A 27,299-nucleotide genomic window follows, 5' to 3' on the forward strand; every position below is an offset into this window, starting at 1 on the left:
AAGCTTCAACAGAGATTACTTGCTGGGGACACATAATATTTGTGTGTGGTGCTAGAGGTCTGTTATATGATAACCTAATAAAATATTGGTGAATGTGGAAACAGAAGTTGAGCAAATAAACTCTCTCAAGGGTGACACTATAGGCTTTTGCTGTATGTTTTCAGTGAAGCTAGGAAAAGTAAATTTGGTTTAAGCCTGTATTCAGCGCATCCCAGATTTAATATTGTCCAAAACTGTCTTGGCAGAGTTTTGTACTTCAAAAGTAGAGTATGTAGGCTGGGCTAGGAAATGCAATCAAATATTCGCTTATGCTGATTTTAAAACATTAGTGGATTCACCAGAAAGAAAAGACATTTACAAGGATGATGGAAGTCTGATACAAGTAAGTGGCAAATGGTCTCTCTGCAGAATTTGTGTCTTCACTGTTTTCCAAACCTTTCCCAAAGAAGAAAGCGTATGTATCTGTATACAATTCCCATCTGGGAGAAAAAAGGAAACTTACGTTTCTCTGTCGTCTGGCAGCAACTTTGGAGATGGGAGAAGGTGGAATCCTGGAAGGCCAACTAATGTTAATAATGCTGCTCCAAATCAATCGGAAGTACTCTAAAAATTACATCTCTACCTCCATCTAAAAATACTCCACTTTTATACTGTACTAAACTACAGAGAGAGTCTTGAATATACATTTCAGGAAAAAATGGCAACAGAGAGAGTCTTGAATATACATTTCAGGAAAAAATGGCAAAGTATATTTTCAAACTCTTATACAAAACTTGGCTTCAGCCTGTGGCTCTCCCTATGACAGAAGATGTATATTATAGCAAGAAAACTTCTATCCCAAATCTTTGGTTGTTCCCAAGTTCTTTTTATTTCCCCACCCTTCCTTCTAGTTGTAGGTTGTGTGTCAGAACACTATTTTTAAAGCCAGAAAGAACATTTTATAGGCAATTTTGCAGTTGATACATCTTCAGCCCCTGAGACATACCTAAACCCAGGAAACCAAGACTTCTTAAATCATTCCCCAAATCTAGCCTCTCTCACATAATAGTGTTACATTATCTCTCAAAGAGTGGCTATATTTTGGTTTGGTGGGGAAATGCTACATTGCTGCCTTAAACAGCTGACATACTAAATCACCAAGTTCTGGTTTTAAATAGAAACCTTTATTTACATTATTATTAACATCAAAACACAAAAATCAGAAGAGCAGTAATACTTTATAACCAACCCTTTTATAAATCAGCCCACATGGTTTTTTGTTTTTGCAATGTAAAGATACACACATATTTCAAGCAGTACTTTAATGTAAACTAAATTTAAATGCAATTCTCAATACTGTATGCCTTCTCCTGAGATTTTTTTTTTAAATATTGCTCTCAGAATTATATGGTTTCATACTTGCTGTATCATTCTATCATCCGTCTGCACTTAAAATCTAAAATAAAATGTGTGCTAATTGGTGCAACATTCAAATAGTTTTGTTTATAGCTTTAAAAAATGCTCTTGAATTCCTCACGTTAAAAGCACAAATTTAGGATGAGATTGAATAAAAAATTGCTAATGGATTTTATAACACATGGTTTCTATAATCAACAGGAAACCTGGCAGGCATGTAGTGAGACTATGTCTGCTATGCAGTAGTGATTCAACTGGTTACACTAGTAAACTGTAATAGTACTGTCAAAAATAGTTATACAGCTTCTTGAATCATTCAGAAAACTTTGCTGCTGTAGAACCAAAACACAGTTATTGGAGATATCAAATACCACCAAAATCAAAGGACTATTTAGTTTAGTAAATACACTTTTCAACCTAGGTGAAATATTTAGATTGTTGCCTTGAAAGGTTTCAATAACACTAATTTTAAAAGGTTTAAAAAGGCTTATCTTTTTATCATATTTGAATTAAAACAAATCTTTGGATTCAGCAAAAAGTAATTACTGGAAAAAACCAACATTCTAAAAGCAGATGAGGGAAGAAGGATCTTTTGTAACATCCATCAGGTACCACATTTTAGAAGTATAAATAGAATCATTCTCAAAAAAAAGTTAAGGGCAAAAAGCATAAAGTAGTACATATCCTGAAGATTTCACTAGTCAAAGCAATCAAGGTTTGCAGCTTCCATCAATATAATGAACAACTACAAGATATAAAATCATTCTATTCTGATTTAATATAAAAAGCAAGGGATTGTTGCCTTTCAACTCCATTACGTTGCACTGACTCAACCAGCAGGTGGATTCTAAAAAGCAAGAAAGGGGAAAACAGTTCCTTATGCTTTTAAATGTCATGCATTACAACACAGCTGAACCAGACTGAGGAGTGGAAACAACTAAATTACTACAGCCAAATATATGTTCTCAATGCTGATTGTACAGACTTGGCTGCATAAAAAGCAGATTTTTATTGCGCCTGCCTGCCTTGTGGAGTAGGCCTGTGGCTGTAGATATACGATGAAAGTTGTGTGAATTTTTGCACAGAAAATTATTTTCATTAAAATGGAAGAACATGGAAGTTCCTTCGAGTTACTGCAAAACAAAATACGACTTCATAGTTACAGTACCAAAAAGAAATGATCAGAATCACTGATTTTCACTCACTCAGGAGAAGTCTGTTTTCCATTACACAATGAACAATAGAACAAAAGCACCACATTCCTTAAAACATTTCTGGTTCACACCCTTATGGAAGTTTCCAGGTTTCAATCGCCATCTGTCTGAAAGTGGATAATCTGTAATAGCATCTTCGTTTTATGGACAAAAAATACAACCTGTCAACAGATAAAGATGAATAGACTTGTAACCTAACATGAATACTGATAGTAGACACACTTGTTTGGAAAATACATTCATTACAATAGAACAATCCAAAGAGGTGCAGACATTTGGTTAAACTGTGGCTTAATATCCATAAAGATTTCTGGATGTCATGTGACAACAAATGAGTTGCTTGCTGTAAGATGTGATGGTGGAGAAGTAATTAACAAGAAATACTTAGCAATAGGCATCTTTTCTAGAAAAACATTTAGGGTTCATTAAAGATAACCAAAAGTCCTGACAATACGGACTCATTAACTAAAAAGGCTATATAAAATCACATGAACTGTTATGACAAAGTCATGACAGCTTACAATCCAGGGAGCCTTTTTTGTCAAATTGCCCTATATAAAAAATGAAATGTAACAAAGTGCTCACTTAATGTGGAGAAAGCATTAACCAATTGCTTAACCCTAAACAAATTATATTTTAAAAAAGCTATTATGTTAAAGATATAAAATAAGTGGCAAAGACCAAAGAAGAAAAAGATATGGGCCAAAGTCACCCAACTCCAAGGTCATTAAATTAAAAAAAAAAAAAATTGAAAGGTCTTCTATTTGGACCTCAACTAAGATGAGTTTACAGAAATCAACTTTGTTAAATATTTAGCTTCACAAACTCTGCAAAAATGAGTTAGTGACCTACAAAAGTCATATATATAATACAATTCTTAAAGATCATATTTACAAAATTTATTCACAAAAAAAAAAAAAAAAAAACAACCCTGCAAAATTCTGATTCAGACTGCAGTGCCTTGCCTTGATTTTTCTGAAGGTTTTTTCCCCCCAAAAAACATGAAGGATTATTGCTCTAATTTCCAATAACATAAAACATTACAGTACACAGTCTTTTCAATCAACAATTCTTAAAAGATTGGATTTGAAATAGAACATGAGTACACCCTACCTGTCGGTTTATTTAATCCTTATCAAAGCTATTGCATTAATCCGTTAGATAGCCTTTTATAAAGTGCACTCAGCTGCACATCAAAATTTAAATATTAGTCACGATTATGTTTAAATAATTTTAATTTATTTTCTCTGTAACCCCCCTTGGCATCAATGGGCAGGATTTTGGAACATTACATGTCAATTCATTCTGCATTGCCACTATGCTTGGAAATCCTGACTCCTGGGGATAAGAGGTTAAAAGCAGCATTTGTATTCAGGAATTAATATAAAAGAGTCAAGGCTAGGAACTACATTCTCTGTCAGATATTCTTACTAGAGAAATCAGAATTCTTATCTACCATGACTTCTCCAGGCACTTTTGCCTGCCTGTAGTTAAAGGGCTTTGGATAGCTTCAGTAAATAGAAGTGGTATACATAGTCTACCCATCATATTTACTAAAATGCCATTCCCAAATTCACATTTCTAGAGGCAGAGTGCCAAAAATATTTATGACCATTGTTTTGTACACCACAATATACAGTAATACAGAGACTGCTTCTACTAAAAAAAAGTCTTTTTTGTATGAAGTCACTTGGGACATCTTGGTGATCAGCTGGAAAAATCAGTTATTTCCATAAGGCCAGTACTAGTTGCCACGAAGAATATGTAGCTTTTCTTTGTAATACTAGTGCATCATCATTAATATAGATCATTCTACTTTGGGAGATCACGGTTTTAGGTGTCAGCAGTATTTCTGTTAAAGGAAAACAAAAAAAGAACAACTATCAGAAAAACACCAGGATGGAATCACAAGGGGCACTAAGGAACTTATGTCCCACCAGATAGTCACTGCTGGCATTCACAAAACTCCTACTTAGCTGCCACATAACTCTGTAGGGCCCAATTCAGTGGCATGCTCAAAGCAAGTCTAAACCCACACAAAATCAGGGAAGGAGAAGATGATGGTGCCCCCTCTCATAACTTTTATTCCATTAGTTAGAGCACTCACCCAAGATGTGGGAGACCCAGATTCAATTCCTCCCTCTGCCTGATGTGAAGCAGGGATTTGAACTTGGTTCTCCCACTTCTCAGGAAAATGCCCTAACCACTGGGATGTGGAGTATTCTAGGGCCAGGTCTCTCTCAATGGTCTCCTGATGGAGCTCCGTTGTGGATAAATATTAATTGGAGCAAAAGTACTGGAACCTGGGTCTCCCACCACCCAGGTGAATGCCCTAACCACTGAGCTATCGAGGTATTTTCACACACTGTCTGGCCCAGTGTGTATTTTGAAGATTAAAGTATTAAGACAATCCATTTTTAGGGAGAAGAATCGCCTTTATTGGACTCTGTCTACAAGATAAGAACTAGTACTTCTATTACTCCCACTCTCCAATGTGAAATTTGTCAGTTTAGTCTAGTTGAAACCTTTGTTCTTAGATTGAAGATGGTCTTGCAGACAACTTGCAAAATCTCAGCAGATACAGTTGCCCCTTTCAAGTATTTTGGTCTTTGGAATTTCCCCAAGCTCAGTAATACTTAAGTGACCATTGTGTCTCTTGAGCCACAATCATGAGATACCTGAAGAAAAACAGCTAACCTAGAAGCAAGCTGCCAGGCTTCAGAATGGATATCAGCAAAGCTAGACAGAACCTACTGGAGCAAAATGAAAGCTTTATCCTCAAATGACTTAGGGGACAGCGAGAACTGAAAACCAGTGTGTGAGAGGAAGTCGGCCAGCTTGAGAACCGATTGTACTCAATGGGAAAAGAGGAGCTACAGACCTTTAAAAGGATCTTATAACTACCTAGATGTTTAGGGCTGACCAAGCCTCTGAATCTCTACAGAACTGTTTATCAGTGGAGTGAATTGTTACAGTTATCTTACCTGGTCTGGACCCATAGGCATCCCTGACATAGGCATGGTGTTAATGTTCATTTGTCCAATATGACCACTGCTGCCATTCATATGCATCAGATTATAAGTTGTAGGGCTCCCTTGATGGCTGAACTGCTGCTGTGGAAAAGAACTGGAGCACACAAGAACAAATAAAGTTACTTTCCATAAAGTTTGATTGGTATTTTAATGCACTGCCATCCTTATACAGGCCACAAGTGATTGACATGGCAGAAAGATAAGAAATAGAACTAAATCTTTATATAATTACCAGAACCAGAAGGTACCCCATTTGTTACTTTTACATATTGGATAGACAATATAGAAATACCAGTACTCTGATCAGTTTTAATTTTTATCTGAAATTTACAAATCAATTTACTTTTCAGGAATCTGGTAAGTGTTCTTACTAATTAACGGAAACAAGCTCTCTCTTGTAGCCCTTTTAGGGATTCCAGTGATCACATTAGTCCACCATCATAATAATGTTGTGCACAATTAAATTTCTTCCAAGGTATTTTGTCAATATTCCTAGACTAAATCTGATTTCTAATTATAAAGATATAAACTCTAATGGATGTTAGGTGAAAAATCTATTCAGTCATCTATTCATACCTACCCAGGGCAGGATCAAGGGCATAACAGACACTAATTACTACAAGGACATGATCTCTCTTATTTGTTGGTTAGAAACTGAAATGTTCAATTTATCTTCACCCAAATCCTTTTCTGCTGCAAAATGTAAGACATAGATTTAACATTCAGGTGCAATGAAGACAATTTCTCGGTCGTGAGTAAGAAAATGCTGTAGCAAAGGCATTAAGTTCAGCAGAAGTAAGAACATGTAGCTATTTTTAGCTCATGTTCCCAGAATTCAAAGCTGGTTGAAGCAGAATATGGAAGACCATCGACAGCCATGCAGTGGATTTATATTCCCAGTAGATGTCCCTCTAGATGGTTTACATTGAAAGAATCATTGCCAAAATTCCAAACAGAAGACAATTTCATGTTAACTGGTGAACTGGTGAAACGTGTACTTTATCTTTCCTTTCTGTCCACTGCTAATTAATAAGAAGTGTGTATCTGTATTTAAGTCATGGAAAACAACAAACAAGAAAGCTTTGAAACTCTGGTAAAAAGCCCACCAAATACACTAAGGCCTTGTGTACACTACAGGGGGAAATTGATCTAAGCTACGCAATTTGAGTTACGTGAATAGCGCAACTCAAATCAACGTAGCTTAGATCTACTTACTGCAGGATCCACACTATGCGATGTCGATGGGAAATGCTCTCCTGTCAACTCCCCCTACTCTTCTCCATCCAGTGGAGTACAGGAGTCAACAGGAGAGCAAGCTGTGGGTGATTTAGCGGGTCTTCACTAGATCTGCTAAATCAACCGGCGATGCATCCATCACCGGTCTTGGAAGTGTAGACAAGCCCAAAGAACTATAAGGACTTTGCAGATGAGACAGAGGATAAAAAGTTAAGTTTACTGGCCTAGATACTGTTCCTTAAAGACTCCCATGAAACCCTTAAACTTAGCGTTGAAGGGACAAGGGATTCATGGAAACCTTAAGTCAGAATCTCCTTGCCTGTGCATCTTTGGGTTAGAACCTTAAATGTTATTTTTACTATGTGTGGGCGTGCGTGCTACATACACACACACGTACATTTTTAATGGAAGGTAAAACACTAATGTCTATTGTGTTGAGTAACATGAATATAGGTTTTGATTACTTAGCTTTTTGTACAGCATACACTTAGAGATTCTGGGTGTTTATTTAAGAAATACAGCCATGACTTTGTAAAGCAACTAGCAATTTTTGGTGTCCAACTTCAGTCAGTTTAAAAGAGACCTGGGGTGACATCCTGGCTGCACTGAAATCATTGGCAAAACTCCCATTGATTTTAATGGAGCCAAGATTTCATCCACGATTTTCAGAAAGTGCTAAGCACCCACCCTCTGAAAATCAGGTCCCTTTGAAATGTCTTAATTTTGGCACTTGAAAATTGGGACACCCAAAATCACTGGTCACACTTGAAAAACACTGATTTAAGTCTTTACTGCTCACCTGCTCCTGGCCATGTTTCCTGATGACCAGCCTTTCATCTCAGGGGACTGGTACATTGCTGCTGTTTGAGAGTGCTGCATCATGGGATTTTGAGAGGCTCTAATTCTTGATGACATCATTGGGTTGGGAGGGCTTGCTACTCTACTGAACGTGGGATCAGGTTGTTGGCTTATTCCTTACAAGACAAAGAACAAACAAAACAGATGCTAATTGTCATCTTTAAGCATTTTTAGTCTATCTCCTTGCAATGGAGGATGAAAAATGTCTCATCACATTAACAAGCGTGATGAGTCCTGAACCCCCAGAGATTTACAATTGTTCTTAAAAACTAGTCTGCATTTCCCTTACATGGAAATTGGATTTGTATGTGCGCACATGCACATTTAAAATTTCATTCGCTTCTGCAGCTTATTGCCCATCTGAACTCCGTATTCTTTCCACAGCAACTAGTTGTGATATCAAATTATAACTTAATGTTACAAATAAGTAGCACAAGCAGACAAACATTTTAGCAATAAAATCCTGTTTTTGCAAATAATCTCAGTAATATTGCAAAAGGGAGGGGCAAAGACACATAGGCTATAATCAGCGAAATGATTTATAACAAGATATTTTCAGTTTTCCTTAAGTTTTCAGCAGTGTTTCAGAAGTTTTTCCTCCAATACTCGTAATAGGAGCTATTTACATTTTCCTCGTAACTCATGTGTGAAAAGAAACAGAAGATATTTTCCTCCTCGATATTATTTATACAGCATCACAGGTGTGCATGAGAAATTATAACACAAAGAAGCTAACAAATAAGAAGTTAAAATAATATGCAACATCCATCTTGGTAATTAAATCATTTAATTGTATCAGGAATGTCTCATATTCTAATAAAATGACTGCATTTAAGAGAATGCTGCAGAAAGCTAGTCAGATATAAGTTGCTGTAGTGTTCTGTAGCAAACAGGTTAGAGAATTTACTTGGGATTATGTATCTGGATTCACAATAATGACTTTTCTCTCTCAAAACTGGATTTTGAGGGCAGCCAGATAGTAGGTACATATAGATGCTGCATGAATTCAAATAAATATTCATTGCTTTCTATAAATGAACTACTGAACAGTTCTATGGAAATCATGACAGTATGGAATCATCCAGGCAAGAAAGTTATCAAAACAGAAAAGGGGGTGGGGGAAGAGAAGAGTAATAGAATCTGTTACATCAGGAAACAATAGATCAATAAACTAATTACATAGTAAACAAACAGTAAGCTCATTGGCAGCACATTTAACTGTGTTTTAATTTTTTGACTATTTAAATGATAACCAAGGGAGCTTCATATTTATATGGTAGTAACCATTTCCTGGGCTGAATAAATGCTGAAACCTAAAACAAAAGTTCTAAGCAATTTTTTAGCCCAGGATGGAAACAAGCTACACAGGTTAGCAGCTTTCCCTACACTCTCGTCTCACCCCTGCACTCGTCTGTATACTGGAGATCACTGTGCTTAGACTATTACCAACAAAGGTTTAGCCATCCTAATCCTCTGCATTTCCTTCTAACTTTCACTTGCTTTCATATATCTGCAGGAAGGGGAAGCCATTTTTATTATGGGCAGCATATGGCAAATTCTGGAAGCAGCAGCCAGAGAGCTTTGCATAACAATTGTATAGATATTGGAAAATAACCAAACAATGATAATGTAAATTCTTGGGCTCTCATTGTTTATACTGTATCTTCACAAACAGAAATGACTTACATGTATATTTGATGAAATCACGCCTGGTATGGGAAATAAATGGATAGCCTCCCTCACTCTGACAGAGGGAGTTCCATTTAATAATGTTTGGTTACACAGTGTGTTCAGGATCTCTGAAAACCACACCCACCCACCCACTTTTTTATAAGAATTTTTTCTCCCAAGCCTCATGGTGATCTGGAATATTTAGGTAGATGAGATAAAGGGAAGAAAGGGAAGATGGAGTGAGGGAGAGACAGAGTTGAGATGTGAGCATCAGTACCATAATTAGGCGGATATGGGAATTGCTGCGAAGGAACTTGAGCCATTGGGGGACCTGCCAGAGAACTGTCCATGCTTCCTGAGGCAGTCACATTTGGAGGTGGACTGAAGGTCTGAGGTTGTTGCTGTTGCTGCTGTATCATCATTGCCATCCTCTGCTGTCTGATATGATGACTTATTAGCTCCCTGTTGCGCTGAGCCACCATCTGAGCATTAAGAAAACCTTGCTGCTACCCCACAAACAAACAAACAAAAAAAATGTATTGGATGATATTTAACAAGTAAAATTAAAGGCATGCCAGAGAATCAATCCATGTACATATTTTGTACCCATATGACCCAGCACATCCAGGGCTAGCAATGGAATTCACATTAATGAAAGCCAGTTGGCAGTGTTAAAATGATCAAAATATCAAGTTTAAGTTTGCATTAAACTATCTTATTCATGCTAAAAGCTAATGCAGGATGTTATCTTCTTACCACTCATTTCATATAGGTAAACTACTACTTACACTCTGCATCTGTAGCATATCATAACAGACCACAGGTACCAGTGCCCACAAGTCTGCAATTTCAGAACTGTGGGGGATATACCCACTTGATAATGAGGATCATTCTTCAGCCCCCAAAGAAAATAAATATACCCCGTGGAACCATGAGAGAAGGCCTGAATTCTATAAGGACTTGTGTGTGACATGTTTGTTCCCTGCTATTTTACAACATGCTATTTTGGAAGGGTGAGTGTGATGATTACTCACCTGTGACCCCACTTGCGGCTGCATGACTGGCCTCATGACTGGGGCACCACCAGTACCTGGGTTTTCCATTTTCATCTCAAGTGCTTGACGGGTCTGATTCAAAAACTTAGGGAAAGACAATTAACAGTGTCTAAGTGGGCTGTATTAATCTGCTTCAAATAGGAATCTTCAAAAACACCAGGCTACAACAATCAAACCAAGTAACAGCAGCTAAACTCTTTATTTAGGAAAAATAAGAAAAAGAAACCACCTTTCTGCAAATGTAATTATTTTTTTTTTTTGCATCTAGAATCCAGAGATTAGTGTTTTTACCTTGTTAGATACATAATGCTGAAGCATTCATCTTTAAATTTGAACATGAACAGTTGTAATTCACACATTCAAATTAAGTGGCCTGGCATTAAAAGGCTTTACTTTCTTATAAAATATTTTGTAACCAAACTTATTTGAAGCACAGTATAGTAGACCAACACTTATACTCCGAGTTCCAAAATATATATAACTACAGGTTTCATCTCTGTTTCAAGGGTGGATACCGTTAAAGCTACTATTATAAAAAGACATGACAGTTGCTTCAAAAAGCCATAGCCTGATTCAATGCCCTGGTCCAGCCAAGAAGAAAAGTATGGGATGGGAAGTGCTGAATACTACACTCTTTTATAGTATAAGCCACTACATTAATTCTCCCAGCCTCTATTATCTGACACTCCCTGTTATCCAGAATTTGTTCACAACCCTTTACACTTATTACAATAAAAATTTCCTCTGCTATCAGTTACTTTTGTTATTCAAACATATTCAGTGTTCCCCAATGACTTATGGATAATAAAGGTTGCACTCTACTGTGGCACACAAATTACATTTCTTAACAGAATATTTCAATTTAAATCAAAACAGTGAGACAACAAATAACCCTTTTTAAAATTTTTACGGCACAGTGTTAAAACCTATCTTGTTTCTTATATTGTGCCTATCACCATAACATCAGGGTATCTAAAATGGATCAGATTCATAAGGGAGAACAAACAATACTTTAAAAAAAGTACCACCACTATTCACTTAAATTTTATTTAATACAATTAATCAAATCAAGTGATATCTGAATGCCTCTATTCAGAGAGGGAGTGATTGGTAGATAATAGCACATTTTGATATTTGTGAAGTCATTGTTTTGACACAATAAAAATTAATTAATTTGCAAAATAAGTTGAAAAGCTATTTAATTATTAAAAAGCCAGATATATTTACTGTGGAACTCACTGACAGAAGACATCACTGGGGCCAAGCGCTTAACAAGACTCAGAATAAAGACTGGACATTTGCATGGATAATGAGATCATCCAGAATTATATTAAACAGGATTATTTTTAAAAGAACAAAAATTTGGAAGCAATATAAACCTTTGTACTGTAGGGCAAAACCAGCCTCTAACTGGGAGGTTCTAGGAAGAGATATCTCCTGTGGGCAACTTATTCAATAGTTGACCAAACTGAGGTTCTTGCACCTTCTTCTAGAGCAGTGGTTTCCAAACTTTAACAACTTGTGAACCCCTTTCACTAAAATGTCAATTCTCACAAACCCCCTCCTAAAAATGAATATTTCCAGGGATTTTCTCCTTTACCCGAGTATAAATTATAAAAGCAGTGATCTTGGAAATATAAAATTTGTTTTTATGACATGCTTATTACACACTATTTATTATTATTTATCATTACAGTATTTTATTACATTATGAAAACAGCAACACTCTTCCAAGATCTCACTTTTGTAGCTTGTATCACTTTGAATAAGCCTGTTATAAGACAAGGCTCCTATGTTTCATCAAGGAGTATCAGATGTGAAAGAGCATGAAGGTATTTAAGAAGCCAACTCAGAGAGTTCCTCCTACATAAGCATTCAGGTCTTGAGCAGTCCAGGCAAACAACGCACGTTACAACAAAGCTTAAACTTGTTGTTCATCATAATTTTAAAAACAATACTAGCTGCCTATTTAATTTTAAAAAGAACAAAAAATATCCACCTCCCTTTCCATTTCTTATAAGGAGTCTTGAAGTTTAAGTCTCCTCAATGTGATAGATATGCTTGCTTTGATCTGCTTAGCTCTTGGAAGTCCAGGGCTGCCAGGGATCCCTAAGGACAGCTCTGTCCACCATGGGGGAATTTTTTTCCCCGAGAACCCCCTGTAACATTTCGTGAACCCCAGTTTGGGAACCACTGTTCTAGAGTCTAAAGCATCTGGTACTGGCCACTGTCAGACAGGATGGTTGACTAGACACCCCTCATGTGAACTGGTATGGCAATTTCTATGTTCCCTTTATTCTTCTGAAGTAATATAATTCACTTTACCTCTCTCTCCACTGCAACAACGTTTTCTATCTTTTGGAGTAAGACAAAAGTGTAAACAAAAAAGCAAAGATTACCTGCTGCCCCTGAAGCCTCTGCTGGAGTTGCATTCTGAGCTGCTTTGGTGTATTGGTTCGGGGTCTCATTAGACTTGCTCTAGGATGCATACTTTGCAGTGGAAAATTACTCTGTTGGCTCATCTGATTCATCATTGAATTAAAGGATTGCTGTTGTCCCTGCATGTTAGTAAAACCTCCTGGCATTGCTGCCCCTTGCCCCTGATAGGGCTGACCATATAATGGAGGCTTCTGGTCAATCATAACTGCAGATTCCTGACCTTGAAATGAATCTTGCTTCGGTTCCAAAGTTTGCCCCTTTAACAGACAAAGAATATATTGCAAATAAGAATAGTGTCGTTTTAAATATTAACAGAGAGTCCTGTGGCACCTTTAAGACTAACAGATGTATTGGAGCATAAGCTTTCGTGGGTGAATGCCCACCAGCAACCCCCATATTAGCTCTCCCACAAACCCAGTGCCTCCCACTCGCCAGCAGGCCCTGCAGATCAGCGCCTCACTCTGCCTCCCCACACCTCCTGCCCGCTGCAATCAGCTGTTTTGCAGTGTGGAGGAGGCTAGGGGGAGGAGCGAGGATGCAGTGCACTCAGGGGAGGGGGCGGAACTGAGCGGGAAGAGGCGGGGAAGGGGTGGAGTGGGGGCAAGGCCTGGGGTTTGAACACCTCCCCCATTCCCCCAGCACTTTGCCTGTGCCTTTGTAGTTTTACTTTGAAGGATGACTTTGTAAAACGGATAGTACAGGGTTCTGTTTCTGAATGATTTCCAGATCAAGTGTGCTCATTCTACAAGATTTTAAAAAATATTTTATTTTATATTTTTAACAGCCAGCCATGCAAACTCAGTCTGGGATCGGAAAGCCATATTGAGTTCTTTTGTACGTGCACATCATTGCCAGTAAAGTATTCTGCAATCTGAGCTCTGTAGAGGATGCATGAATCACAAGAATCCAGTTCACTCTCCCATAGCTGTGCTACTTCTGCAGTGCTAACAGGAATAAATAGTAATATCAAATTGTTTATGTTAATAAAATATTATAAGAAGTCAGGAATTGGAATATATCCATGTCTGTTATGCTAAAATGACACCTTCTTACCTGTCGTATTTTTTGAAAAACATAATACAAGTTCTTTTGGTATAAAGTTTAATGAATACTGGTTAGTATTTTTCATCAAAGAGGGACACCTGAAGCAGATTTTAAAAGGTTGAGATGTTATGCTTTTTTCATTCACTTTCCAAGTGCCAAGATCATACAGGAAGCAGGAAAATAAATGGTTAAAAGCCTCTGGGTTACTTACTTGATTTACAAGATCAGGAATTCCTAATGCTCTGTCAATTTCCTCCAGTCCTGTGACATCTGTGTTACTCAGCAAGGTGTGCAGCTGATCTAAAAGAGCCCTTTCATCACTCTGGCCTTCCATGTTAGGAGGTGGACATAATAAATCATCCAAAGAACTTCTAACTAATTGTCTATAAAGCAACAAGTTAAAAACCATTAATTATAAAAACATGTAGCATATATCACCTGAAGATAGCAAACAACTTTACAGAAATGGGTAAGTATTACCCATATTACAGAAGGGTAAACTAAGGTATAAAGGTTAACAGACATGGACAATGTCACAGCAGCAGAGCTGGAAACAGAAACTAGGGGCTTGTCTACACAAATACATAGTTCATGGCAAGCTAGCGCAGGGTAGATTTACATCCTAGCTTGCCATGAACTGCTAATGTAGACAAGCCTGAAGTCTTTACTCCCAAATCCACTACTGCATGCACTAAAATGGAAAAGACCTATCAAATCCAACTATTACCAGTTTATGAATCCATGATAGCAAGAGAGATGAGAAATTTTCAGAGTTAGAAAAGAACTTTCAAAGTTCACTTCTAGGAACTTCTCATGTAGCACTGCCACATATTTTCATATTATATCATCATGTATGTGTTTATAAAAATGTATTTAAAACAATTAAAACAAAGCTGAAAATTATCCTCAAAGCTGTTAAACCAGGTTATTTTAACATCTGCTGTATGCCGTATTGGTGGTGGTGTTAGTGTTCTGTTAGGGCACAGGCCCATTTTTTGATGAATCTTCTATGTCAGTTGGTGCCCACTGCTCATGGAACAAAGGGCTCTGGAAGCACTAAAGGGGTTCAGAAAGTCATATCTTAGAACAAATACTGTTCCAATTTTTAAACTCTTCTTATAGCAGTGATCACTCATATTCAAACTATGCAGCTTTCACCACCTATTCTAAACCCTACCTGTTTTGTGACCCTCGAGGTCCTTGCTCCATGGACAGCATGCTATCAGGCCATGATCCTGGCTGGTTAGATGGTCCTGTTTGCCCATAAGGATTACCTCCCATACCCATATTAATCTCAGTAGGCCCTATGAAGTAAAATTAATTTTATTATTTTTTTGAAAACAAAGGTAAAATTTAACATCCTGCTTTACATGTGAAATAAAAGTTTGGGATTCTACAGATTATTGTGTGTTATATTGGTAACTTCAATAGGTTAACGGTCTAATTAGAACTAAATACTTTAAACAGCATGTACATACATACATACATACATACACATACACACACACACACACACGATATGAAGGACTAGAGCTATTGCTCTCTACATGATATGATTTTGATGTCTAGTATCAGTCCCACAACACCTCAAATGGGAACAATATGAATGCAGTAACCTTATATAATTCAAAAGTGATTTTTCAGGGTGGGTTCATTTAAATCAAAGAGATTTAAATCCCCAATTTTATTCATGATTTAAATCAGCAAGCAGGAAACCTTATTTTAAATAATCAATTTTAATCTTGTTTTGCATTTATACTTTTTAGTTATTTTCCTAAAGAAATGTTAACTGTCACTGGTTGGTAACCATTAAAACATGTTGATTTGCAACTAAATCTACCCTTTACACTAAATTTGGTACTACTTTTTGCTAACCAGGAGAATACACTATATTTAAGCACACTTATGTAAGCAATTATCTAGCTTAATTTACATTTATTCAGATTTTTAATGTTTATATTTTATTATCGTAGAAAATGGCACATTATTCATTTATCTACTAAAATATTAATTGTTTATTTGTGATTTGTGTCAAGCTCTAGTTGGATGAAAATTAAAGTTCAATTAAAAATGCAAAAAACCTGTATTTTAAAATGGTATTTTTATTAGTTAAATAAAACTACCTTAAATATGCTGAAACATGAGAAAAAAAAGTTTATCAAGAAGTATATCAAAATATGTTTGGCATTTAAAACTGATTTATTTATCAAAGGAAGTATTATCTGTGAACGATTATAGAAGTCTTGGTAACTATAGAAACTGATTGTTTCTAGTTACCATGACCTTCAAGATTTTAGAACTAGTAGACCTCATCCTTTCAGACCCAGATTCTATTCATAGATTGGAAGAGGAAAAGTATAACAAGCTTTCCTGCTTTTGCAACTCCCATTTGGTTTCTTAACTTTGAGCTAATATTGAACTGAACTAGTTGAATTTAAGAAAATACTTTCTCTGCACCAGTAGAAGAGGCTACTGCTGTCAAAAGCTGGTTTAGCACATCAACAAACTCTGGTTCCACCACACTGACTTCCACCAGTTAAGTGGTTTGACTTTCTTTAAAATTTGGCAACAAGCAAGTACTGCTTAATATTACTCATATAATTAATTTAAATTATTTTAATAGATTATAAAAGTTTAGGCCTTAACATAGATTGTCATAATTTCAAATTTAATTTTAAATAGTCTAGATTTTATTGCAATAACCTGTATTCAATTTAAATTAAAAACGGATTTAAATTTAAAAAGTTTTTTTATTTAAAAAAAAGTATCAGTTTTTATCCACCCCGCTCTTCTTGCCAGTGAAGTCAGGACACTATCAATCATGCACTGTAATAGTGACATGAACACATGTGACATTCTAAAGACAAGTACAAAATAAGTTACTTATCAGCAACTGGTTATTTGAGTGTGTTGCCTCTGCCTTATCCATTCACCTTTCCCTCTTACCAAAAGTTCTACTCCCATTGAATTCTGTTTTTTAACAGAAAGAACTGAGCCGGCTGGGGATCACATCACCATTTAACATCTCCAAACAAACAGTGCAGTGTGGGGGCATTTGTGCTGTCCCAACAAGCATTACTTTTCCCAAAACTCAGCAGTATTCTACAGATTTCCACTTATAAGAATTCACTAGCAATACAATTTCCAGCAAGATGGGCTGAGGAGTTCTAATTAAACAAGAACTGCAGAACTGTCTTCCCAAATTGAGCATCACATCCCAATGCCAAGTTGAGACAGTAGGGCTGAGAAACCTCAGGCAATAGATTTCTATGATGGAAATGTTAGAGAAATGCCACTGATCCTGCCTTAGCCCTGGTAAAGTGAGCCCTCAGACCCTTGGGTACCATAACCTTCGCTGAAGTATAACAAGTTTGAGGGTCCAGTCCAATTGACTTTGAGAGGTGCTATGTGGAAATGGCATTTCCTTTACACTGATCCCAAAATGCCATAAAAAGCATGGAAGATTTCTTTAATGGTTGAGTTCTCTCTTAATTAAAACTTACGGCCCACTTAACATTTTGGGAATGAAGCTTCGTTTCTCTCATATGAGCATCATGTTTTAAAAAGAAGAACAGGGCATTGATAGTCTTCTTCACATGAAACTCAGACACTACTTTTGATAAAAAAAAATCTGGATGCAAATGCAGGACAATTCTGCCCTGTGGAAAACAGTGATGAGAGGTTCAGGTACCAAGTGGTCAAGCATCAATATGGGTCAAGTTTAAAGAAGCATCTTCTGAACACTGTAAAATGATTTCTTCTTAGATCAGGTAGTTTTAGGATGACAAAAGGGCATGAGATCGCCATTTAAATCCGGTCTCTCTAGTATAGGTCTTTAGGTTCTATATGAGACATGACACCCCAGAAAAGAGCCATAGTAGGTCCAAGAATCTAACTGCAGGATAGTGCAGAATTTTTTTTTAAAAAGCGTTTTACAACTACCTTAGACAACCTAAAAAGCTATGTACATACTAGTAAAACCAATATTACCACCAATAACTATTACTAATTAAAATAGTTTTTTTTTTCTTTTAAACTAGATTTCCTAAAACTCCTGATACAGAGTCCCTACACCTGCAGCTAACTATAGAGTGGTTCCTAGAACTCTGAATTTCACAGGCGGGAATATGTAGAAGCCATCTCCAATAAGAATAGAGATAGATTATCAATATATGAATACTCTTTTTTTTTTCTTTTGGCGTGATAGGAAAAATGACACCTCCAATTGGAAATATAAGCAAACATACGGACAAATAATTAAATATGGAATTCCTTAGTCTGAAATTATTAATTATCATTAAGATTAAGGAACTTTCTACAGTGTGCTGGCACTTTCCATGCACAAGAGAAAAATATGGAGCTTGCCTCAAGGAATTAACTGTCTTTGGATGTAAATCCAGATACTGAAATTAAAAGGATCTCTATTCTGAATGCCTGATCAACAAACAATTATGCATTTTATTAAATAGGTTTATACAAATGTAAAGAACTTACTCATATGAATCATTTGCTGTTGTAGCACTGGTCTTGTACCAGGTATGCTATTAGACCGGATGGGCAAACCAGGCATGGAGCCACCCACTGTAGGTCTGGGAAGGGATAGGTTATAGTCTGGTCCTGGTCTCACCATTGAACCAGAATTTGTAGGTTCCAGTCTGTTAACCTTAGAGCTTGGCAAAACCCAGTCTCCTGCTGGATGCTGATTCATAGCCATATTTCTGTTGGGTCCACCTAGTACAATGAAGAGCATATAAAAGATTATTTCTCCTATAGAACATATGATAACTTTTTTTATTGGAACCATTTCTATTTTCTCACTAATTACAGTGACAACAGCCAATGAGCAGAGAACAGATTACTGAACTCCTATTAAATCTGGCCATGGCATGCTTCATTTCTTCTTCCAAGCATATTAATTTAGCCAAAATTAAGAATATTAACAAATTTTTTTGACTGGCTGCTCTCACAAACTGATCTTGTCAACCACACATTAAATAGACACTTCAGTATTTCAAAACAGTTTTTTTTTAATAATTCAGCTAAAACAAAGTCCCAGTAGAACACATGGCTGGGATACAGCTATAAACTAATAACTCCAGCTATGGATAATAATAGTTACTTAAAATCAGTTTAATGATTTAGATGGTAAATATTAAAGATTAACATGACTCATTCTTATACATTCAGGGTTTTAACTAATTTCAGCACATTAAAATGTTACAATATTTTCAATTATAATGAGATCTGTTTGTACGTCATCAACAAACCCATGTTTGAGCCAAAATTTTCCTGGTTCTCGATCATTCTTGGACTCCCACCCATGATGTTTTGCTTTTGTAACATGGAGAATGCATTGACACTCCTCACTGGAGGGCTTGAACCCACAGGTATTGGGCTGTCTAAAGACATGGCTCTGTTGAAAGGAGGACGGGGAGTCTGCACAGATTGGGGACTTCTCATACCTGTTAAAGAATTAAAAGATGCTTTCAACTGTACATCTTTAAACAAGAAATAGAATGCCCTACTGATGATTTATACAAGTTATATCTATTTTTGAGCAATTACACTACACATTTAACAAGCCATGAATGACTATTTTGTTTTAGGTGTTTGTCCCTGCAGATAAGCCAAACAAGTCCTTGGACCCTAGGTGTAATATGATCAAACATTTTAAATTACAATCTAGGATTCTTTGTCTAGGCGTTCTCCCGGCATATACTGTATTACAATTTCATGAGCACTGTGCATGCCTCTTGATATATTGGTGTCGGTCTTCAGTTCTTATTTTATCCATCGTATATTCTCACAAAACTTGGTGTGTGTCTGGAAAGTACTGTCCTTCCAAAGTAAGTGTGCAACTCACCTCTCTTAATAATCTTAACTGAAAGCAAGGTTCTATTCCTCACCCTTAGAAAGTTACAATTCTCTCAAGCATCTTAATCCCATTGGGCTCTCCAGCCTTATTCACTTTCAGGTTACACCTCTTTTGCTAACACACCATCATCCTACTGTGAAATACCTGGAACCAACTTGTTCTATCAAAACCCATACTGGTTCCTACGCTTTGGTTTGCCCTTGATATATATACCAGTTACATACATCAAAATGCACAAATTATTGCCTCAAAGCAAACAAAGACCCACAAGGTCCACCTCCAGTATGAAATTTGGTTATCTCCGACACTCCTCAGGAGAGCTTGAAAAACGTACTAGACATCTACTAGCCATAGGAGTAAACTTACTTGCCAGGAGATATCTGTTTTAAGCTTTTGTAATGTGCTTATCGCTATAGTATCTATGCACTGAGACAGATGTAGAACACAGCGATGGTGGTAATGATGGCATCTCACATGTAACATTAACCTTCCCTCCCACTCCCTCTACTGGTAGGGATGGCCAGCCCTTTAGAAATAAAAGTAGAAGTATTCATTAGATGGTGCAGGCCTAACGGTACCTGGGAGAGCAGTGGCAAATCAGAAGCTTGCCATTCATCCCTCAGCCTTTCCCTGGCCAGCTGCAAGGATTTAGTTACTTCTTTTAATCTGCAATTGCCCCAATTCATAACAATATATTTTCCCACTGTCTTTGGTGTGTGGATATCTAGAGTGCAACATTAGAGAAGTGCAAGGAGAACCATGAGATGTGAAGTGAAGAGAAGTTAACTGTACTCCACATTTGTAGGGCACACAAAGCTCTCGAGACTGCTCTTTGTAATGCTAGAGTCTGGACATGCCATTGGCAAGGCCCACAATTCAGATACACAGCTCTGTATCAATTTTTAAAATTTAGTAAAAATCAGATGCTGTCTGAAAAGGGATTTTCAATGTCCTCTGATATTTCATAATACTTCTTCACGCTAATTATATAAACACAATCTACCAATGGATAACTAGCCCTGCACATATCACTTATTCCTGTAGACTGATTTCCTAGCAAATCAGAAACAAAACGTTCACCAAGCAAAGAAGGAGTTAAATGTACATTACATTGAAAGCAAATCACACAATAGCCCCTAACTTTACAGAAAAGTGGAATTAAGTGAACTTCCTTACCCAATGGGGCATTTCCTTGAAATAATGTTTGCTTAGTTCCAAGACTATTCCCATTTGTAGACATAGCATTATTGTAAAAATCAGAACTAGTCAGATCACCCAGTATTGCATCCAAATTATCCAAGTCTCCACTCATCTAAAAGGAAAAAAAACAAACAAAATACTACTCTCACATTGTTCATCCTTTAACATTCCATTTAGCCCCTCACAAGTCTTAACAACCCTTAGCAACATATGCAGTCAAACACTTTAGTTCAGTTACGACATTTCAGGACTTAATGCTGACTTCCAAAGAATTCTTCAGACATCATTCAACTATTTGGTTAATTTTGCTTTGTTGGTTTTGGAAAAGCAAAACTTCAGGGAAAAAGTAGTTACACAAAAAATTAACCTGAATGCAAAGATCTTTAGCATCTCAAATTTTAGAGACTTCTCCGCATTAGTCTCAAAAGTTTGAATGGTAAAGCAAAGCACTATGGGCATGACTTTAATTCATAGTTACAATTATTATAATTGTACATGCCAATACCAGTGCACCTAATTGATAATTTGTGCACATAATCACAGTAACCATATGTGCAAATTAGGCACATCTTTTGCAGGGTAATTGCATGGCTACCGTTCTTTGAAAATTTGTCCCTGAATCACATAGTTTGAACAAAATAGATCTATGTTAGTTTGCTAGATTATAACCTCACCATGAAAGTGTTCCATAATTCTCAGAGATTTAAAGAGCACATGTATATATAAACTACATAGCAGTTGGTAATTGTCTTCCTATATGGTACAGAAAACTCCGGATGATTATTGAAAAACCACCCTATGAATAATCAACATTATTTATATTGCAGTAGTTCCCAAAATGTGCTAGGCACTGTACAGAAATACACAGTCCTTCCCTGAAGAACTTTACAAGGCCCCTATGCCTACCAAGTATCAGAGGGGTAGCCGTGTTAGTCTGAATCTGTAAAAAGCAACAGAGGGTCCTGTGGCACCTTTGAGACTAACAGAAGTATTGGGAGCATAAGCTTTTGTGGGTAAGAACCTCACATCTTGCATCTGAAGAAGTGAGGTTCTTACCCACGAAAGCTTATGCTCCCAATACTTCTGTTAGTCTCAAAGGTGCCACAGGACCCTCTGTTGCTTTATGCCTACCAAGAGCACCACTGACTTCAATAAGGAGCCAGCCCAGGAAGAGCAGTTGCAGGATCACAAGCCTAAATTCAACTACTTTCGATTATGAAAGCATCTATTCAAATATATTTAAACACAGCTGAACATTTTCAAATAGTGTTTTAAATTGGGATAAGAAGTAACATTTGAAGACAAAATGGGTTTCCATTCAGGCACAGGGGTCTGCCTGTACGGAACAATTTAAAGAATCAGCTTTGGCTACTGTATGTACATGTAACAAGTTGTTTGATGGCACTTCCTCTCCAACTTCCCGAAGATTTTTTTTTTTTAAAACATCTAAAGTACTGAAAAGCACAAATCACATAATATATATTCAGTTACAGACTTTCTTTACAGGATTCACTGGCATTATTCTCACATTTACACCAATGTAATCAACGGCAATGTCATCGGAACCACCTCTGTGTAAATCCAGTGTGAGAAACTAGCACCCCACATTTTTAAACCGAATTGCATATAGAAAATGGATCGTTTCCACTTATGTTCATTCTCTTTCACTTCCTACTGTAGCACCCACAACTAATTTATTGAGTCAGCTGGCAGCTCCATTTCCAAATGACCCATGAAAATAAATATATGCTATGTAAAAATTGCCAATTTTAAAGATTTAATTTTAAATAAACTAAACTAAATATACTTTGCCTTGTTTGATAGCTCAATACTAATATTATTCAAAGAACTCCAGTATAGCACATTTTATTACAATATATACTGTTGTTCAAGTTAAATGTACTTTGTTAACTATCATAAAACTAAACATATGTTTTTATGCTGTGGTTACTCAGTACTGTCTTGGAAATAATCACACACAAAAATTGAATGGTCTCCTTTTTGGTGGTTAACTCTAATAAGAAAAATATTGGTGAGTTCAACAACAAAATTCCTGTACAAGGTTAAATACTCTACCTCTTCAGAAGGTTCTGTTTTTATTTTAATCTCTTTTTCTTGACTTGAAGTAGGAATAGTGGAGCTACTGCAGTGTCCCATTTTATTATCCAGACCTTCTACCTTAGGTTTCATTTCTTTTGAAAGTGGATCCTTTATATCATCCTTGTCTAGTAGGTATCTGAGTAGAGCATTGTTTTCCTTCTTCTTAGGACTCAGTTGTTCCTGTTTGATAGTTCCTTCTACACAGGGGGCTGTATTGCTGGAGTCATGGTAGGTATCTTTACCAGTAGCTTCAGCTGTGATCTTTGCTACTTCTGCTGGAGAATTACCATTCTGTAACAATTTATGCAAAATCCTGTGCTTTTCTTGTAGCAGGGACCCATGCATGTTTGATGACGAAGAGACCCCTCCAGATGTAGAAGAGGAGACTCCTGAGGGACTTGTAACATTGGTAGAAGATTCTTTACAACCAGAATCCAATGGTGAGTTTGACAACGTAGAATGCCCTCTCTCATCTGAGGAGCATGTGAGTAACTGAAGGAGCTTTTTATGACCTTTGCTTTCATTTGGTCCCCTCTGACTCTCAGACCCTTCCAGATTTCCTTCTTTACTGTCTTTGTCACTAAGGAGGTCCCTGTTGTTTGACTGGCACATAGAACTCTCCACTTGACTTTGTTCACAATACAAGCCAGAAGGACTCTTTGAGTCCTGGTTGCCCATTTTACTTTGCTGAGCTATATTCATATTTGGGGAATTATCCAATTTTGGACCCGGTGAGGAAAGTGTTGATAGAAGGGAAGTTCCAACCCCCTCGCTAATGGCTTGAAGGGCACTAAGGGAACTGCTAGAGAAGCTGTTGTTGCCAGTGTTGCTAGCAGATCCCATTGGCGAGTGCATACCTGTATCAAAGTTATTATGTTAGAGTTATTACATAAGAGAAGCGATCATATCTACATTTGATTTTACTTGCCAGGTAACCATTATACTGAATAAGTCTATTTAAGCATGCACATTGAAATACAGATAGCAGAAACAAGAAATACTGTAGCATTAATTACTGTACCTTTAAATATATCCTCATCATAAAATTAGGTATTTTACACTAGGGTATAGTAGTTCAGATGTTATAAGACCATAATATATAAAAAAGAACAAAAAATTAAGATAAAAAGGGGCAAAAAGCAAACTCTAGAGAAAATTTTATACCAAAAATAAAATACCTGCAACTGGAGAAAACTGGTGTGAACCCATTTTTGGACTCCCACGATTCCTAGGAGAAATCATTAAGTTCTGTTGGCTGGAAGTCAAGCTGGGACTACCATGTGGTGGACTACTCATCGTTAACCCATAATTGTTGTTCTGATAAGGAGAGGACTGCATTCCTGGTCCAGAGTTGATGGGTCCAATATTACCAGGACCTATGTATCTAATGCCGCTCATCTGTCCCATCGCACTGGGATCTCCCATGCCATAGTTTCTGTTCTGCATTGGCATGCTTTGACCTGGTGACATGTTCATAATAGCACCAACAGAATTTGTGCTTCCAGCTGTAGATGCTCTGATGTTTTGTCCCACTGGATTGGGATTTGGACGATATCCATTCTGTTCTCTGCAAATTCAGCATCCCGCCACCCCACCCCACAGAAAAACATTTAAAACTTTATAAGAATCAAGTTCCATGTAAAGAGAATTGATAACATTAAATAATCACTAAAAAAAGTAGCAAGAAATACATAAGCTACATCCACAAAGGTGTCACTAAACTTGAGTCATTGAGTGGTCATACTGCTCATTCATTCACACATTATAAAGGAGTAAAAGTCATTTAATTTGTGGGGGAACTCAATCTTATCCCATTAAAGCATTTTATATCTCTGGCCATTATTTAGATTTATGCATTTATCATTTTGAACATCACCCTTCTTGTATCACTTTCTTCTCCAAGTCAATGAATGACACCACTCCACTTGTCACAGAAAAAACACTTTAATATTTCCATAAACAATCTCAGCTGCTCATTGACCAGCAGCTGGGAGCATTTCTGCAGTGACAGCCACAGACTACTTCCAAAGTGCCTTTCAATTAATTTTGCAATCAACAGGGACAAGTCACAGGAGGTACTATTTAAGGCAAAGTCGGACTTTTTACTTCTTGAGAGATGTATGATACATTTTACCAGTTCATTTCTTGGTCTTTAAATGGATCTCCAGTAAGAAAGTGGCAAAGAAGATAAAGTGTTTAATTGGGTCTTTCTATCCATCCAAGCTTTATTATTAAAAATATACATTCTAGAGGAAAGTGAATGGATAAAATAGTGACCCAGAGGGAAAATTACCAATTAGCTATTATGATAGTAGACTGGGTTTATGATAGTAAAACAAGACATGCTTTAAAAAACTTGTTTGGTTTTTGTTTCTTAAATATATAAACCTATTGTAGGTGAGATCTAAAACAGCAATTTTATTCGTATGAGACAATTTTTCATGTGTGCTTACTATATTGTTTTGTGGGGTTTTATGTTGTTTATTTTGGTTAAACAAATCTTTATATAGCAGAGGTGGCCAAACTCCTGTTATATAGCATTAAATATCAATAAAAATGTGTGTTTTTAAAAAGCTACAATATTTAAATCTGACAGATGAACATTGTTAATTTCACCTTTGAAGGAAGTGGGTGGAGACAAATCCATGACGGTCATTAGTTCCTGGATTTCGTAACAGTTTACTCTTTGTTTGTGCCGTCACTATAGTACCATCTGCTAAGGAGAACCGATACAGTGGAGTTTCAGCATGGCCTTGTATATAAGCTGTGAGGAAAAACACAATTGCACAGCGGTAATCTGCTTGTATTTCAGATTCCAAAGACCAAGTAATTTATGTAAGCTTTACTATAATTGTTGAATATACTCATCAGATTAATACGCTGAAAAACTAGATTAAAAAACAGACATGATACAGGATGGGTATCCAAAGACTTGGAACATACTGCTACAGTTCCCAAAGACTAATGGGGGGGAAGGGGAGAGACAGCAAATCAAAATATAGAATCATAGAAGTGTAGGACTGGAAGGGACCTCAACAGGTGATCTAGTGTGATCCCCTGCACTCAAGGCAGGACTAAGTATTATCTAGACCATCCCTAACAGGTGTTTGTCTAACCTCCTCTTTAAAATCTCCAATGATGGGGATTCCAAAATATCCCTAGGACATTTCTTCCAGTGCTTAACTACCCTGAGAATTAGGAAGTTTTTCCTAATGTCCAACCTAAAACCTCTCTTGCTGCAATTTAAGCCCATTGTTTCTTGTCCTATCCTCAGAGATTAATTAGAACAATTTTTCACCCTCCTCCTCACCTTTTATTTACCTGAAAAATGCCCCCCTCAGTCTTCTCTTCTTCAAACTAATTAAACCCAATATTTTCAATCTTTCCTTGCAGGTCATGTTTTCTAGACATTACTCATTTTTGTTGCTCTCCTCTGGACTTTCTCCAGTTTGGCGCATCTTTCCTGAAATGGGGTGCCCAGAACTGGACACAATACTCCAGTTGAGATCTTGACAGCCCGGAGTAGAGTGGAAGAATTACTTTACGTGTCTTGCTTACAACTCTCCTGCTACTACATTCCAGAATGATGTTCACTTTTTTTGCAACACGGTGGTACACCGTTGACTCATTTAGCTTGTGATCCACTATAACCCCCAGATCCCTTTCTGCAGTATTCTTTCCTAAGCAGTCATTTCCCATTTTGATATGTGCAATTGATTTTTCCTTCCTAAACTGAGTACTTTGCATTTGTCCTTATTGAATTTCATCCTATTTACTTTAGACCATTTCTCCAGTTTGTCCAGATCATTTTGAATTTTAATCCTACCCTCAAAAGTACTTGCAACCCCTCCCAGCTTCGTATTATTCACAAACTTTGTAAGTGTACTCTCTATGTCATTATCTAAGCCATAGATGAAAATATTGAACAGAACCTGACTCAGGACCGATCCCTAAGGGACCCCACTCAAAATGCACTTTCAGCTTTACTATGAACCACTCTCTGGGAATGGTTTTCCAACCTTCCTTATAGTAGCTCCAGCTAGGCTATATTTCCCTGGTTTGTTTATGAGAAGGTCACGTGAGACAGTATCAAAAGCCTTACTCAAGTCAAGGTACACCACATCTACCGCTTCCCCTATCCACAGGGCTTGTTACCCTGACAAAGAAAGCTATTAGGTTG

General features: G+C 36.9%; 1 protein-coding gene across 1 annotated transcript in view; it reads right to left on the reverse strand.

Moving 5' to 3' along the window:
• Positions 1-4,449: 4,449 nt before the first annotated feature.
• Positions 4,450-27,299, reverse strand: part of NCOA3 (nuclear receptor coactivator 3) — a 36,746-nt gene continuing 13,896 nt past the window's right edge. Inside the window, exons 8-21 of the mRNA XM_065414716.1 lie at positions 25,736-25,883; positions 24,298-24,686; positions 23,096-23,976; positions 20,996-21,131; positions 19,212-19,406; positions 18,439-18,675; positions 15,122-15,248; positions 14,156-14,327; positions 12,861-13,157; positions 10,441-10,545; positions 9,684-9,912; positions 7,677-7,851; positions 5,594-5,735; positions 4,450-4,461 (exon numbers count right to left, since the gene is read on the reverse strand). Of these exons, the coding sequence (XP_065270788.1) occupies positions 4,450-4,461; positions 5,594-5,735; positions 7,677-7,851; positions 9,684-9,912; positions 10,441-10,545; positions 12,861-13,157; positions 14,156-14,327; positions 15,122-15,248; positions 18,439-18,675; positions 19,212-19,406; positions 20,996-21,131; positions 23,096-23,976; positions 24,298-24,686; positions 25,736-25,883 (3,245 nt within the window). The remainder of the gene's footprint in view (positions 4,462-5,593; positions 5,736-7,676; positions 7,852-9,683; positions 9,913-10,440; positions 10,546-12,860; positions 13,158-14,155; positions 14,328-15,121; positions 15,249-18,438; positions 18,676-19,211; positions 19,407-20,995; positions 21,132-23,095; positions 23,977-24,297; positions 24,687-25,735; positions 25,884-27,299) is intronic.

The sequence above is a fragment of the Emys orbicularis genome, chromosome 12, assembly GCF_028017835.1.
Source record: "Emys orbicularis isolate rEmyOrb1 chromosome 12, rEmyOrb1.hap1, whole genome shotgun sequence".
In the NCBI taxonomy this organism is placed as follows: Eukaryota; Metazoa; Chordata; order Testudines; family Emydidae; genus Emys; species Emys orbicularis.